We start from the raw sequence: 17,230 nt of genomic DNA on the forward strand, positions 1-17,230 counted from the left end.
GGCAGGGGCTGCCTTCTGGAGTCACCTGGGATCTGCCCACCATGGTGGCCTTTGATTCCCACTTCAGCTGTCTGGTAAGGTTGTTTTGATTCCCCCTCCCCTCAAAACATGAGATCTACTGCTGAGATACTGCCCTTCCCTGTGTAGTGTAACCAGATGTCCTGGAAAACATATAATGTGCTGAAGGGAGGATTTCAGAAGCAGATTTTATCAGTAAATCACTCTGAGATGACAAGCAGAACCTGCCAACATTTATTTATTTGCTACTGCTCTGTGTGAATTTAATGTACTCCATTGCAATCTCTTCACAATAATCCTGTAATAGTAGGCCACTATTTATTTTCCCCATTTAACTGATGGGGAGGGGATGAAGTTCAAGAGATAGTAATAGAATCATATATTAAATTCATAACTGAGCTTTGATTTGAACCAAGTTCATGCTTGACCATAGCAATAATTTTGTCCCAGACCATGCAAAAGCTTTCAGGTGTCTTTCTGAAGCAGTTCATTAATATCAAGGATGAGCAAAACATATCAGTTTGATTTAGGTGCATTCTGTTCAAAACATTTCAGAAGAAACATTTGGCATGATGCAAAGGTTTTATTAAGAAATATGCTGGTTAGTAAGCAATATAAAATAGCAGAGTTCATTTCAAAAACTATCTATTTATGTGATGTCCTTTAAAATATGCTATGGAGAGATAGATGGGAAAGGCATAACCATAACCAGGAAAAGAAAAATACAATATGTGTCCAATTATTTTTTTCCTGCTAACTATTTGAAGTGGGTTAAAATAGGATCGCAAGTGTCTTTAGTACAGTAGAGAGCATCCCCCCCTTCCACCAATATGGATCTAATTCATTGTTTTACTCGACTGATAAATTTATATTGACATAAACCATGTTACAGTTCAGTTGATGCTGCAGTATCCTTGTGTGTTGTTCAAGTTGTAGATCTACTTTCTTACAATGCTTCTGAAAGTCAGTTGGCGAATTAAATGGGGAGGAATAATAAAAGCTGATCTTAGAGTACCTCAGAGACTTCTAGGGCAGGATCACAAGGCCACACGGATATGCACCAAGCTGTGTTGGGGCCATATCCTCACATTGTGATCCCATGCAGCTACAAATCATATCAAATCAGTGAGGCCAATCGCTTTGGTCTTCCCCACACTGGTGGGAAGGAAGTTGGGAAAGATCTGATCAGTTCTGTTTACACAGTTGTGATATTCGCCCACATCCGTTACACAGAAATAGCTCCATTGTGGTTCTCTCCTTCACACCAGAAGAATACCCAGGAATGAAGTAAAAAAAAAAAAGGCATGGGATGCGAAATTGAAGGACAGGGACCCAGAGCTCCCAAAGTTCTGCTGTTTCATTTTGCAGGGACAGCTAAAAGGTAAAGGTAAAGGTACCCCTGCCCATACGGGCCAGTCTTGCCAGACTCTAGGGTTGTGTGCTCATCTCACTCTATAGGCCGGGAGCCAGCGCTGTCCGCAGACACTTCCGGGTCACGTGGCCAGCGTGACAAGCTGCATCTGGCGAGCCAGCACAGTACACGGAACGCCGTTTACCTTCCCGCTGGTAAGCGGACCCTATTTATCTACTTGCACCCGGGGGTGCTTTCGAACTGCTAGGTTGGCAGGCGCTGGGACCGAACGACGGGAGCGCACCCCGCCGCGGGGATTAAGGCTAGGCTAACCATATTATAGACAAACCCTGGAATGCAGCAGAGACAGAAAGCAGAGGGAAGCCAATCTTAAATCATGTGCACATTGCAGCCAACAATGAGCTTCTATATTCAAATGTTGATGATGGCAAATGCAAAACCCAGCTGTAGTCTCAATTGTGAGAGAAGGGTCTCAGGAGCTTTTTACACAGCACAGTTGTATGACCTGCATTGGTAATTGAATTGTGATCCCTCTGAGCCTAGAATGCATTTCTTGTTTTAAAAATGGCTCCTTCTTCTTTCTATTTTACATTAACGACATTACTTATGCCTACAAATAATGCATAAGAGATCCTAAAAGATGCTCAGTGGGCATGGTGGGGAGCTGTCACTATTGCAAAAGGACCATGTAAATCAACCTGGTTTCAGGAGATACTCAGCAGATGTCTGATTTATGCTTGCATAAAACAATAATAATAATATTCCAGTAGAACCCATCCCTAAAATATCTGAATCAAATGACTGAAATGGAATGATTGGGTTGGATTCAAACTTAGAGGAGTACTACTGATTTAAATCTCACTGATTTCAGTGGCTCTGCTCTAACCATGACTATGTCTGCCTCCAACCCAACTGACACCCTGCAATAAAGAGGAGAGACCACAAGCCTGATGAAGTATTGGTGGCATAGGAAGGTAAGAGAAGATGGTCTATTTTTACAAAAGCATTCATAGAATAATAATAAAGCAATGGAGAAGAATCTGTAGGGGCTATTTCTAAGAGGGAGAAAAGGGGAGGGGACTGATAGGCAAGGAGAAGCCAATGCCATTTGCAAGTAAACGTGAATACAGCTTCACGGAGCAGAGGTGAGGATATAATTGGCGATGTGCTTGACTGCCAACATCGTCTCCCTGCAGGTTGGCCTTATCTTCGATTCAGGGAGGATAAAGCCATATTTCCCAAGGTCACGAAGCTCAAAAGTGAATGCATTCTTAATGCCCTCGTCATAAGCCCAGTCAAGAGAGGAACCTGAACAAGGATCTGAAAAACAGGGAGACCAGAAGGCAGTATTAAAGACAACCCTGGCATGAAGGATGCAATAAAATAGGAAGGCTTCTTCTGATAGCAATAGTAGCCCATGTAGTGAGGCAGAGATGCAGAGGGCCCTCCTGAAACCAGCATTGCTGCAGATTACCCCAGACAAGGGCTGTGTAGGCAGAATGCAGGGACTCTGAGCAGCCCTGCTCTTGCAGCTGCCCTGCCCTGAGGAATAGACAAATCTTCCACTTTCAGCTTCTTATTCAGTCTCCCAAATTTCTGTATTTTTTTTTAAATGCTCATGAAAATTTACCAGTATTTTAGTATGCACTTCTCCTAAAAAAATACATTTTTGTATGCTCTTTTGACAAATATGAACATTTCTGCAAGTAGTTTCTTTCAATATAATGCATTTTTGCATGCTATTTATATACAATTAATGTACAATTTACCCCAATATACATGGCTTCCTACACATTAGTTGGGTTGAGAACGATATTGCAAAATTCAGAGAACTGTGAATTTTGAAAGGTGGCTGTGTTTCGTTTCACGTGTTGTTTTAAAAAGTGCGAAATAAGTAGGTTCATCTTTAAATGCATACAGAATTGAATATCTCCCTCCTCCCTACCTGCCCTCACACCATTCAGATAAGCTGCAGTGATGTCAGTGCAGCAATGCTCTATCCAATGACCCAATAGGGTCTGATAGAAGAGTTTTGGATTTGATATCCCGCCTTTCACTCCCTTTTAAGGAGTCTCAAAGCGGCTAACATTCTCCTTTCCCTTCCTCCCCCACAACAAACACTCTGTGAGGTGAGTGGGGCTGAGAGACTTCAAAGAAGTGTGACTGGCCCAAGGTCACCCAGCAGCTGCATGTGGAGGAGCGGAGACTCGAACCCGGTTCACCAGATTACGAGCCTACCGCTCTTAACCACTACACCACACTGGCTCTAGGCTTGGCTAGAAGGCAGATCATCAGCATGTTGTCCCCCATCTGTTGAGATGACCCTTTGTGAAGCTGAGTAGCACAGGAAGGCTACATAGAGGTCAGGCAAAACCGAACCATGAGTTAGGTTGTTGTTTCAAAATATTGGCATTAATTAATTTAGTTTGCAAAAGTTCTCCTTGCGTGTACACGTCCATAGAAAATAGAAACAAATACTTACAAATTGTAGTGGCAGTTGGTCCATAGGTATACTCTGTACCATAGAGGCTAGATAAAGCTTCTACTGCTTCCTTAGCTACTTTGTTCTGTAGTTAAAAGAGGGGGGAAATTAGATTGTTCATGGAAAAATTCTTGGGATAGCCTAGAGTAGGGCACAAGGAGGTGTTGCACATGACCCTAGATCCAAGGCAGCTGATTAGGATTCCCATTGTTATCGAAAGATGGACAGACTGAGGTTTGCTACTTTCACAAGGAATTTAGGCTTCATTCCTCTGAATGAGAACAACTTGTTCTTTGCTTTTGAGACTTGTTTGTATTCAGTTGCTTCCCTTCTTGCAGACACTGGCCCAAAGGACATTTCTGTATATGTACAGGCAAGTGACTGTGTACGCCTCTCCCCAGTCTCCTCCAACCTGACACCTTCTATTTACTGCAACACGTGACCTCTTTGGGCCAATCTCAAGCCATCTCGTATTGAGGACCAGAGTTGCACAATACGGTTATTCCTGGTGTTCTGTTGGGTACTATTTTGCAATGTGTGATTCTGAGAATCATTGGGCTGCCTCCAGCTATATAAGGAAGCAATTTCTTTTCATAGCTTCTCACCCAGACATTCCTAATGGTAACTGATACTTGTTGGCATCTGGTTCTACTGGATAGGAGAACTACACAAAACTGTCTCTATAAAGGAAAGTATCCCGTTTTAAATGTTAGATACGAGATGACTGCCAAAATGCAGACAACTTTAAAAGGTAAAGTTGTGTCAGTATGCACTTTGCCGGGAAGCTGAAGGGCATTGCCAGTCCCTGAGCCTCTTGGTACTGCTTCATCTCTTTGTTGCTTCTTTCTGTTTATCTGTCCTCTTTTAGTGGGGAAAAGGGGCAGAAACCTCCTTATAACATGAGGAGATCCCTGCTGAAAAAGTCCAAAGGTCCATTTAGACCAGCAACCTGTTTTCACAGAGACCATCTGGATGCGTATAGGAAGCTTGCAAGCAGGAGTGCAACCTCTCCTAGCAGGTGTGGAGATAGGGCCTGTACAAATGTAAAGTAAATGGACAGCTTTAGCTATGGTGGCAATGAGAAGAGCAGGTATGTGTGTATGTCTACTGAGGACATCCTATAGATAGATAGATAGATAGATAGATAGATAGATAAAATAAAATAAATGAGGGCTTTTCAAAACATGGAACTGGGACTGGTTTCTTCTAAATCAAACTCTTGATTTTATTTTGGCAGTGGTCCCATGGACACGAATCTGAGCATAAGGCAATGAGACCTTTCAAATATCAGATTTTATGGTTTGAAGTATAGCAGGTTTACTGTAAAAGAAATGTAAACAGCAATTAATAGTGAGGAGATGAGCGCAAATTTAGGTTCCTCTGTTATAAGACACAAGAGGGCAGCATTGGTGTATCTACATTTCTATCACAAGTGTCTATGAAATTAGGAATGCTGGTTTTCCTACACAAGACTCATTTCCTGTGCGATGCTGGTAGGTGTCCAATTCTCTTTAGGAAACAAAACAACTACTAGGAATTACTAAGTCATTTAGAAGGTGGGGGGATGTCTCTGTCTATGGTACCTTTTCCATTGTACTCATCAATATGGTTTCATATGCACCCTTGGGGAGAAAAAGCAATAGATTGGGTCAAGATGACCTCTGCTGCAGTTGAACATAATGGGGACCATAGCTAAGTTCTAGACTGGGGTAGTCAACCTTTTTATACCTACCGCCCACTAATGCATCTTTCTTGATGGTAAAATTTCCTTACTGCCCACCAGTGCTCGATGGAAGGAGGATTCAGCTTGTGTCTTAGAACCCCGTACCACTCACCTGAAATACTGAAATGCCCACTAGTGGGCGGTAGGGACCAGGTTGACAACACCTGATCTAGACAGTCAAGGTTGTCTGTTTCTTGGCTCTAACCTTGCACTGAATTATTGGAAAAGATTGAATTTATACTAAAACACTCCGATATTTGCATCCAACTCCCCAGAGCTGATGCTTGTAGTTGTTTAGTTGTTTAGTCGTGTCTGACTCTTCGTGACCCCATGGACCAGAGCACGCCAGGCACTCCTGTCTTCCACTGCCTCCTGTAGTTTGGTCAAAATGATTCTAGCTACCTTTGAATACTTTTCTGATGCACTTTGGGTCATATCTCACTGCCTCTGCATAGCAATGCCTCAACATATTTGTTTACACCCAATGGCTTTGTGAATGATAAGAAGACGACTGTAATAATCTTTTTCTACATACCAGTTCATCATTATTGGGTGCTGTTTCATCCTTATAGGCATATGGAAACATCAATATCTGAGAATAGGAATGGAAGCTTAGGTATCCTCTGATGGAGGAAAGGTGCTCTCGGATGAAGCTTGTAACTGCTTTGATTTCTGGCTCAGATTCTGCCGAGGGACCGCAGTAAATCTGCGAACAAGGTTTATGCGATATACCTATGGCTGCAAGAAAAAGTTTTCAGATGAAGTATTTATAATTGGTGCCATTTATAGATTGCTTACTCGCTTGAAGAATAGTGAAGAAGATTGCGTTTCTTTCCAAATCAGGAAGGGACCTCACAATTTGCTTTTTGAGTCATGATTTCTTTGAAGTCAGTGCAGTCTGGTAATTCCTTCCACCAACAGCCTTCGCCGACATGGTGCCCTCTAGATGTTTGGGACTACAGCTCTCATTTGCCCCAGCCAGCACATCCTTCTTGTGTGCTGATGATGCTCCTTTGATGACATAAGGATAATCATTTGAAGACAGAGTTTGCTATTGGTATATCTCAGGTGTGGGGAAACTTTGGTCCTCCAGATATTGGTGCATGTCAACTCCCAACTAGTGTTAGAAACTGAGATATGAAAGCTAGGAGCTAAATGGCACATTAAACCTAGGTTATGGGTGTAACAACAGAATGTCTAGGCACACTTTTTAAATAAATAGAATATAAAAGTGAAAATGAATGAACTGCAGCTAAATTATTATATTCATTTTTTTACACGGCTAGTCCTTACCTGAAGACTGCAGAAAACAAATCCTGGCTTCCCCTGCCTGCCCCCCTAATATTCTTAGGAGGGTATCTTCTCTAGTCTTCAGAGAGTGGCGGAGGCAGAAAAAGGTCCTCCTTTCCTTCCACTCTGCAGTTTTAATCGGAAATCTTAGGAGCAGTACTGCGCCCAGAGCTCAGAAACTGCTTGCCCAAATGAAATTCCTTGTTGCAAAATGCGCCTAGAACAATGGGAGTTTCGAACGCTGCTCCCAACAAACCCAGCCAGCATGGTCAAGGGCCAGGGATGATGGGGTTGTACTTCAGAACTATCTGGAGGAACAAAGGTTCCCAAGAACTGGTATATAGCAAACAAATCTGTTGGATTTATCTAGTTTTATCGTGGCTGCTCCATTAAGGCAAAGCTTTGATTACGTTTAGCACAGGGAGCCTGAGTAGGAGGGAAAGGATGAGGAGTGCAGATGACCCATTGGCAGAGGCGGAGTCTGGGAGGGGACACCTGCCACTGCCTCTTCCACTTCTACAGATCCTCAGTTTGGAATTGAGCATGTGTGGCAGCCATTATGAAGCGGGCAAGGTGTAGGAGGTTAGTGGCCTAATCATAAGTAAGTCCACTTATTGAGGAAAAAGCTCCCATATTTGGATTGGGAAATGGCTGCATTTGGTGTTCTGCTTCAGGTGGGAAAATGCCTTTGGCTCTCTTTTGCGTGATGCAAAAGCCACTCCCAGAAATATATCACACGACCACAAATTTAGTGTTCATGTTGGTGTTACTTGCAAATTCCTTTTCTGAAAGTAAGTAACACAGAAATCATGGGCGTAGCCAGGATTTTTGTTGGGGGGGGGACAGGATTTTTGTTAGAGGGGGGCAAAACCTACATGACTGGTCAGTTAAGTATTTCTATTGTTTTACTTGATGGGGGGGTAGCTGTCCCCCCCTGCCCTCGCTTGGCTACACTCATGACAGAAATGAATGCTTAACTTGTACAATTTTCCACTATATTTCTGGAAGTGACTTTTAGATTGTGGGAAAGTTCAAATAGAATGTGGAAATTGACAGAGAAATGTTGAGTCTCAGTTTCCGTCGCTCCATGGCATATTATACTTACTGCCCCATTTAGCTTTGAAATTCCTGTTCAAGTCAACACCAGGACAATCACTGTTAGAGGTATTCGCACGATTCTTTCTCCACATACGATCCTGTGAGACAAAATGATGGAGATCTATTCTTGTTCCTTTGGGCAACATTTTTTTTGTATAGTGCATCATAAGGATTGAGCCCATATGCCCTGCTTTTGGGCCTCAGTTTCTTCCTCATGGCCAGCTCGTGGTCCTACCTTATAGCTGTTAGACATAACATACATGTGATCTGCATGCACAGTGGACTGATCACCTTTCGTTTCCCCCCCTGATTTTGCCAGGTAACAATTACTGGGCTTTTGGACCTACATTTATTGCTGAAATGTGTATATACACTGCTAACACATTCCACTTGAAATGTGGAAATGAGGACAGGAGAGGAACAATTCTACTGCGTGTTAAAATTTACAAATTTATGTATGTATCTATTTATAATACTTTTTTACCTGCTTTTTGCTGTGAGGTTCCAGGCCAAGTGACAATGATATAACGGTATAAAGGACGACAAAGGAATCTCTAGGCTGCCAAGGCTCATGTCACAATTAGCTAGTTCATGCAAGGAGTCAACGCTAACTGAGAATGAGTGAACATTTAACTTCTTGATTCCAACCATGGCAGCTGCCTTAGTAAGTCCAAGGAGTCAGAAGGCTGATGGACCAACCACTTGCTTAGCAATCTCAAGATCTTTTTCTTCTCTCTCCTTCCTCACAATTGTTGTAACACAGCTGATTCCCAAAGGCAAAGAGAGCACCGACTCTGCGTGAAGGGAAGATACCTGGTATAGGCATTTGGGGGTGTGGACAGGAGCTGTGATTGAGGGCATCAAGGGCATACAACAAAACAGGACAAATATTGAAGGCTGTTCACCAACACTTTCAATATATGATACCATAGCTCCTTTGACAGCGCAGACATTGGAGACATGAACACTCGCGTTTGGACTCCCCATGAACCTATAACACAGTCCTATACATTACTTTGAGGCAAGTCCCACTGAGCTCAATGGGACTTGTGTCTAAGTAAGTTGCTATGAGATTGTAGCCATTCTATAAAATATTATGTTCCACCACATGGGCCAGCCCCCTCCCCTCCTTTTCGGTGTCACCTTAATAAATATTTTTTAAATAAATTTATTAATGCAGTAATAATGGATAGAAATAATAACATTCAATTCAGCAAACTACTAAAGAGGGGGGAAATGTGGCCATTACTTCAGTCCATGTCCAGACGTAGCCGTCAATGTTGAATACAGGAAGAATGTAGAAGTTCAAATTGTTCAAGAGCTTGAACATGACCTTGTCCGTTTCATAGGTTCCGACAGCCTGCAAGAAAAAAACCCAACATTATGTGCAATTATACAAATGCACTATTCAGTTGTCAACAAGCTGAGAAGGTTAGAATCCTTCAGAATTTTTTTATTTTTAAAGCAGATTTTAAAAGTGATTTTTCACCTTTAGGATTTCGGAGCTTAAGGGTAAAATAAAATAAACAATAGAACTACTTAAAAACTAAAACACCTCTTCTCCCCACTAGGGTTGCAATCCTATAGACAGCTGCCATGACGTTCGCTCCACTGAAGTCACTGGGAGTTACTGTATTTTTTGCTCTATAAGACGCACCAGACCATAAGACGCACCTAGTTTTTGGAAGAAGAAAACAAGAAAAAAAATATTCTGAATCCCAGAAACCAGGACAGCCAGCGGGATCGCAGTGCAGCGATTCCGCTGGCTGTCCTGGCTTCTTGCTTAGCCGTGCACAGCCTCCGCAGGGCATGGGGAGCCTTCATCCCCTGCCCGGGAGAGGCTGCATGTGGCTAAGGCTCCCCTAAGACCTGCGCTCCCTTTAAAGAGCGCACGGAGTGTGTGTGCGGCTCTTGGGGGCTTTTCCCAGAGGAGGGAGAAGGGCAGCTCTTATCCCTCCTCAGGGAAAAGCCCCAAAGAGCTCCACGTGGCTCTTTAAAGGGAGCGCTGAGCAGAGCCTCCCATCTGCATTCACTCCATAAGACGCACACACATTTCCCCTTACTTTTTAGGAGGGGAAAAGTGTGTTTTATAGAGTGAAAAATACGGTACTTAGACACATATAGGATTGCACTATGAGGGTGTAATTTTAACTTCCTGCTTTTGATGGCTGGAGGTGTGGGTTAGGGTGTAATACAGACCCCTCTCTGTTACCTTTGCTTGAGAAGTGCCACCAATGGGTGCAGAGTTCTGCTGTGATGGATACTCAACCTCTGGCCAGACAGCTGGTAGCTAGCAAAACAGGGCGTTTTGGGCTGCTGGAAACTTTGTATCTACAACACCACTCAGCCATGAAGCTCACTGGGCGACCTTGGGCCAGTCACCTTCTTCTTAGCTTAACCTTCCTCACAGGGTTGTTGTGAGGATGTAATGGGGAGCAGGAGACCCATGTACACCACTTTAAGCTCAGTGGAAGATAAAAGTAGTCTATAAATGTAATAAATAAATAAAGTACTGTTTAGCCAACCTGCTTCACAAACCATTGGCAGAAAGCAGGTGAGATCCACTCTCGTGCATGAATGCCGCAGTCCATAAAGATGACCTTCTTTTTTCCACTCTCCTTCCCAACCTGTTAAGCCGGAAATATTAATCTTTGAAACATCTTTATCCTGTGTATACTATGTGCAGAATCCGCAGTCCTAGCATTCAGTTCAGTGGGAGGGTGCATCCCACTGGAAATATGTTTTGGAGGAAAAAAAAAGTGGATCTACAGGGAACAGAACTCGGTTACCCATGGACATCATAAAACTGTTCCATGGTCCAACAGAGCAAGTGCAAACAACTTTAACAACTAATCCAGAATGTGGCAGCTAGATTTGTGACTGGTAGTGGCCGCCGAGATCATATAACACGGGTCCTGAAAGACCTACATTGGCTCCCAGTACATTTCTGAGCCCAATTCAAAGTGTTGGTGCTGACCTTTAAAGCCCTAAATCAGGGGTCAGCAAACTTTTTCAGCGGGGGGCCAGTCCACTGTCCCTCAGACCTTGTGGGGGGCTGCACTATATTTTGAAAAAAAAAATAAATGAACGAATTCCTATGCCCCACAAATGACCCAGAGATGCATTTTAAATAAAAGCACACATTCTACTCATGTAAAAACATCAGGCAGGCCCCACAAATAACCTAGAGATACATTTTAAATAAAAGGACACATTATACTCATGTAAAAACATGCTGATTCCTGGACCATCTGCAGGCTGGATTTAGAAGGCAATTGGGCCAGATCCAGCCCCCGGGCCTTAGTTTGCCTACCCATGCCCTAAATGGCCTCAGCCCAGCATACCTGAAGGAGCGCCTCCACCCTCATCGTTCAGCCCAGACACTCGAATCCAGTTCCGATGGCCTTCTGGTGGTTCCCTCACTGCGAGAAGTGAGGTTACAGGGAACCAGGCAGAGGGCCTTCTTGGCAGTGGCGCCCACCCTGTGGAACGCCCTCCTGTCAGATGTCAAGGAAGTAAACAACTATCTGACTTTTAGAAGACATCTGAAGGCCACCTGGTTTAGGGAAGTTTTTAATGTCTGATGTTTTGTTGTATTTTTAATATTTTGTTGGAAGCCGCCCAGAGTGGCTGGGGAAACCCAGCCAGATCAGTGGGATATCTGGGCTGTAGCCTCCTCACTTTGGCAATGCTCATTTTTCTGTGGTCACTTTCTCTAGTTGTAAATCTAAATTATTTATAGCACTTGAGTCAGAAAGAGACTCTCACCTTAAGCAGGTACATGGGCCGATCCTCATAAGTTTTTCCAATCTGGACTCGCGAGACCAGTTTCGGGTATTTTTTAGCCATTCTTTCAGTCCATGCAACAATCTAAGAAAACACGGTTGTTATAAAACACTGGCATACTTCTGATTAAAATGTCATGGAGGTGAAAAATGATCTACTTATCATCCCAATTATATATGTAGCTTAAGGGAGATGAACCACCCTCAGAACATGGTACCTTTTCCCATTCATTGTATCTTGTGTAGCTGTGCTTCTCGCGGAAATGTCTCCCACCGTCAAATTGTTTTTCGATCTCTTCTTGTAGATTATGGAATAAAATTCTGTGGTGGGAAAAAGGACACCAACACATTTAGTTCACGCACATAGCCCCCTCCCTCCCCAGGAGAAGGAGATTCTCTGTGACTCCTCTGGTTTAATCCCTTCATCCACATCCTGAAATTAAACAAAGCTTACACATATGTCAGTGCATGTAACAAGGTAGCTAGCAGCAAACAGTTACAGGTTAACCTCAGGTTAAGTACTTAATTCGTTCCGGAGGTCCGTTCTTAACCTGAAACTGTTCTTAACCTTTAGCTAATGGGGCCTCTTGCTGCCGCTGCACTGCCGGAGCATGATTTCTCTTCTCATCCTGAAGCAAAGTTCTTAACCTGAGGTAATATTTCTGGGTTAGCGGAGTCTATAACCTGAAGCGTATGTAACCCAAGGTACTACTGTACTCACCTTGGAAGAATTCAACTCCATTGAATTCAGTTGGGATTACTTCTGAAAAGATTGTGCCGTAAATAACCAACTAAATGCATAAATAAAACTGCCACATACTCAGGAAGCTGTGCCACTTCTGACACTAATGTTGTTGTTGTTGTTGTTATTTATTGAATTTATATACCGCCCTATACCCAGAGGTCTCAGGGTGGCTCACAGAACAAAATCAAAATATAAAACCACAAAATATATAATCAAAATAAAAACTACAACCCAATAACCCCTCTCCCCAAAAAACCACATTTTAAAAGGGCATCAGATGTAGGATATTTATGCTAAAGGTATTTTATTCAACTCAGCATTGTGAGGTGAGAAAGCAAAATGTGTTTAATTGATTACCAACTTCCCACCTTTCCAATATCCACTGGGGGGCAGTCAATGAATATAAGCTATGTTTTGATTAAATCAGTGGCAAACGTCTATTTCCCTAGAATTTGCCCAGCATTTAGGTTTGCAGCTTTTGCAATACTACCTCCCAACAACCTCAGATATGACACAACCTTGATGGCAGAAAGTGAGGAGGAATTAAAGAAGCTTTTAATGAGGGTGAAAGAGGAGAGTGCAAAATATGGTCTGAAGCTCAACATCAAAAAAACTAAGATAGTGGCCACTGGTCCCATCACCTCCTGGCAAACAGAAGGGGAAGAAATGGAGGTAGTCAGAGATTTTACTTTCTTGGGTTCCATGATCACTGCAGTTGGTGACAGGAGTCACGAAATTAAAAAGATGCCTGCTTCTTGGGAGAAAAGCAACGACAAACCTAGACAGCATCTTAAAAAGCAGAGACATCACCTTGCTGACAAAGGTCTGTATAGTTAAAGCTATGGTTTTCCCAGTAGTGATGTATGGAAGTGAGAGCTGGACCATAAAGAAGGCTGATCACCGAAGAATTGATGCTTTTGAATTATGGTGTTGGAGGAGACTCTTGAGAGTTCCATGGAAAGCAAGAAGATCAAACCTATCCATTCTTAAGGAAATCAGCCCTGAGTGCTCACTGGAAGGACAGATCGTGAAGCTGAGGCTCCAAGACTTCGGCCACCTCATGAGAAGAGAAGACTCCCTGGAAAAGACCCTGATGTTGGGAAAGATGGAGGGCACAAGGAGAAGGGGGCGACAGAGGACGAGATGGTTGGACAGTGTTCTCGAAGCTACCAGCATGAGTTTGACCAAACTGCGGGAGGCAGTGGAAGACAGAAATGCCTGGCGTGCTCTGATCCATGGGGTCATGAAGAGTCAGACACAACTAAATGACTAAACAACAACAACCTCCCAAAAGACAATTCAACTCCATACCATAAATCTATGCTTGCAATCTACTTGGAAAAGTATTAGTGGAAGGAAGATATGGATTAAAGCCCAGAAGATTACATATGAGAACTGCACACTTATGGTGGCAGAGAAGATAAAAGTAAAAAACTCATCTTACTAAAATAATAATAAAAATAATAATGAATGGGACCCCCCCTAAAGAGCCAGCAAGACTTTCATTTAATAGCGCTGACAACCAGCAGTTCGACAAGTATGCATCAGGCAATAATGGAAGCTGGACTTTAATGTAATATATGCATTTCTATATATAAATACTTTGATCTGATTATACAATGGGCATTTTTTGTCTAAAAAAAGTTCTTTTTTGATTTACTGGATAATTCTCTTCTTAAGGAACTTAATTCTGTTTTGATTACCTTCACATACTTAGTTAAATTGTTGCTACAATTTTAAGTACTGTAAATAGTTCCCCTCAAATCACAGCCAGAGCTGTGGGACAGGGATGGCTGTGAGGTAGAAGGAAGTGGTTTACATTATCCATCCTCCTAGTCCCAAGGTTGATGATGGTAGCAATGAGTAGCAGTCAATGGCTTCCTGGTCACATCAGTAGAAGCAATCAGAAATCTCACGATGAGTGGAAACTCAGATATTGTGAGAGTAAAGGAAGATGGAAAATTATAAGATGCAGAATTTCACGTAACATTTGAATTAAAGACTTGGGTGAGGTCTCGTCCCATGTGGCTTAGCGTCAGCTGAGCAGCCAGTCCAGTTCCTTGGGTGAATATGAGTTAGGAAAAAGAAAAGACCTCTGTGCTTTCCTCTCCATGTTTTCTGATTTAAGCATAATTTCTCAGTGTCAGTAAATATTGAATGAAATTGTGACCTGGTTAAATTCCAAGTTTGGTGACTACCTCTTTCTTGTTGTTTGCAACATTATATGATACACATACTCTGCAATCATCACAAACTAGCATTATGTAGCATACATACCCGTATTGTATTCCATTCTGCTCCAGCTCTGTCTGTACAAAGCTTGTCTGATCTGAACCAACGCGAAAATCCACATCTGTTCCAACAACAACGTGATGGATTGAACTAGGATGCCAAATGTCAAGCTGTGTAGGAAAAATTCAGTAAAGTTTGACTTTAAGAAAGTGTGCATTCTCAGGTATATGGGTTGTTAAAGACTTTCCCAGACATTGGATTGAAATAAAATCTTCTTTCCCCTCCTTCACATATGTTTTAATTGTCTCTATGACAGCATAGGCATGGAAGAGTAGGAAATGAACACATTTATTAAGAAGCAAGTTGCTTTGGGCAAAATAAAAATAAAAATAAAAATCCCATTGAAAGATCAGACGGCTACCAAAAAGGAAGATTCAGGTAATGGGAAGGGCAAGTCCTTCATGTATTTTCTTGTCCATTCTAAACGTTAGTGCATGGATATAATAATGTTTCCATATATTCTTTTTAAAAAGTCCATATGTTCTTCTCAAAAATCTTCCCTGCAACTGTTATTGCCAAAAATTCACCAAATGGAAGTCAGCCTGAATATTTGATGCTTATAACTGGCATCCAATGATACCTGCTTTCAATATTTGATATTTTACATAGTTGATGAATTTGAGTGTATCGGAGAGCTGATAGGCAATTCTATTTATTAAGTGTTTTATAATTGTATGGTTATGATGCTTCTTATTTTATACCTACCAATATGAAAACAATAAAGAGCTGCCATTGAGACTAAGGCACTCATGTTTTTGAATTCTGAGATAGAAATTCATGTTTCAGAATTTCACACTCAAAATGAAGTGGGTGAATGTTGAGTATTTTGCTTAAGCAAAGGAGATTTTATAAGCTATGGGGCATTGTCTCTTAATTTGTTCCCTGATCTTGGATTGACAAAGAATGTGCACAACCTGAGATGAAAACCCATTGCTAAAACCTGTGGAGAAAAATATAAAAATGAAAAACCTGTGGAAGAAGAATCTTACCTGAACTGTGGAGGCCAGGTCTTTTAGAAAGTCCACTTGGTTTTCATTCTGAAGTTTCACCCGAAATACTTTCTCACTTCAATAAGAATGAAACATATTTCTAGAGGGAAAATCGCCATTAAACTAAGCCACATCCTGCCCTTTTCCTTCCCCCCAATATTTGGTTCTTTGAGGCTAGGGACTATTTTGTGTGTGGCTGCACAGCGCACATTCATTTCAACTGGACTTACAAACAATGCGCTGGATTGTGTGCTCTCCAACTGCTGCAACCAGTAAGGAAGCAAGCCAATTCACAATAAGCTGCCTTAAAGCATGGAAGTTAAATTAAATTAAACTGGAATAAAGTTATACCAGGTACAAGCCCCGCTCAGAAGTCCTGCTCTTTCTGCTCTGCCTAAGCCTGGTAGAGGGAAAACAAGCCCTAAAATAATGTTCCATGCTGGGTTGTCATGTGACTGAGGTGAACAGGATCCAGCCTAAGTCCCCACCACCCTGACCCTTCCATGCCCCTTTTTGGGGACTTATACCAGCCCCAGCTAAGCACTGGTTGAGCCAGAATGAGCAAATTATGCTGGCATATCTTTGGTTGAGCTGCCATTGGGAACTTCATGCTGACCAAGCCAGGAATTAGCCAGCTGAGGTGGTGATCTGCTGCATCCTAAGCTATTCATCCTGGTGGATCTCACCCCCCTAAGTCTACTAAGCAAAGTTACTTATGGTAACTTTTCCTTTTGGAGATTTCACACAATGAGAAACTACTACCTGTCAAAGCGACGAGTGAGAACAACAGCCTGAGGTGCCACGAGGAGACCTAAGAATAAAAAGATGAACCTCATGATTCTTCTTTGGCCACAATCTCTCATTCCTGCATGTTATATATATATAAAGCAGGTGACTTCCTCTGCGTTATTTTTAAAAGCTTATTCATTTTTTTTTTAAAAAAACAGTATAGTTTTGGCTTACAAGGAAACTCAGATTTCGACATCTGAGTGATGAAGATAAGATTGTGTGTGTGTGTTTAATAATGTGCTGTGAAATTAACAGCGCCCTCGGGTTCTTCAGTGCACACAAGTCTGTACATATTTGCTCAAAATTAGTGGTTAGAGAGTTGGCCTAGGACCAGGGAGGCCAAGTTCAAGATTGATGCTGAAAACTTACTGAAATAATTGGGGTGTGTGTGTTTTACTGCTTTGAAGGTGTCTTTTTGTAACAATCAAGCAGTGTATACATTTTATGAAATAAAGAAATAAACGAATTATTCATTTCCTTGGGAATCTGATGCAGGATTAGCAGTTGTGCTGCCTACTGTAGGAATCAGTTTGCACCCATGTTTTGCTTGTATTTTATTTTATTTTTTGTAATTAACCAGCACAAATATACCATAAATCTGCTGTGCTCTGTTACCCATAGAAATCTACACTTTGTGGAATATTGCT

General features: G+C 42.1%; 1 protein-coding gene across 1 annotated transcript; it reads right to left on the reverse strand.

Annotated features, from left to right (window-relative positions):
* Nucleotides 1–581: 581 nt before the first annotated feature.
* On the reverse strand, nucleotides 582–16,677 carry LOC310762396 (mast cell carboxypeptidase A-like). The gene is made up of 12 exons (XM_083613455.1): nucleotides 16,557–16,677; nucleotides 15,795–15,870; nucleotides 14,791–14,915; nucleotides 11,987–12,089; nucleotides 11,752–11,853; nucleotides 10,509–10,610; nucleotides 9,233–9,343; nucleotides 7,991–8,081; nucleotides 6,131–6,333; nucleotides 3,873–3,957; nucleotides 1,694–2,710; nucleotides 582–1,417 (listed from the first exon to the last, which is right to left on the reverse strand). Exons 1-11 carry the CDS (start codon nucleotides 16,655–16,657, stop codon nucleotides 2,523–2,525), a joined length of 1,287 nt encoding a protein of 428 aa, XP_083469581.1. The 5' UTR covers nucleotides 16,658–16,677; the 3' UTR covers nucleotides 582–1,417; nucleotides 1,694–2,522.
* Between the last annotated feature and the right edge of the window lie 553 nt (nucleotides 16,678–17,230).

The sequence above is a fragment of the Podarcis filfolensis genome (assembly GCF_964270895.1).
Source record: "Podarcis filfolensis genome assembly, chromosome: 5".
NCBI lineage: Eukaryota > Metazoa > Chordata > Lepidosauria > Squamata > Lacertidae > Podarcis > Podarcis filfolensis.

Excerpts from the sequence above, each read along its gene's own strand:
- LOC310762396 (XM_083613455.1), bottom strand. The coding sequence starts at position 16,657 with ATGAGAGATTGTGGCCAAAGAAGAATCATGAGGTTCATCTTTTTATTC. Across the intron at positions 15,871-16,556 it reads CTCACTCGTCGCTTTGACAG|TGAGAAAGTATTTCGGGTGA; the intron begins GTAGTAGTTTCT and ends TTCTTATTGAAG. Across the intron at positions 3,958-6,130 it reads CACCCAATAATGATGAACTG|AACAAAGTAGCTAAGGAAGC; the intron begins GTATGTAGAAAA and ends TTTTAACTACAG.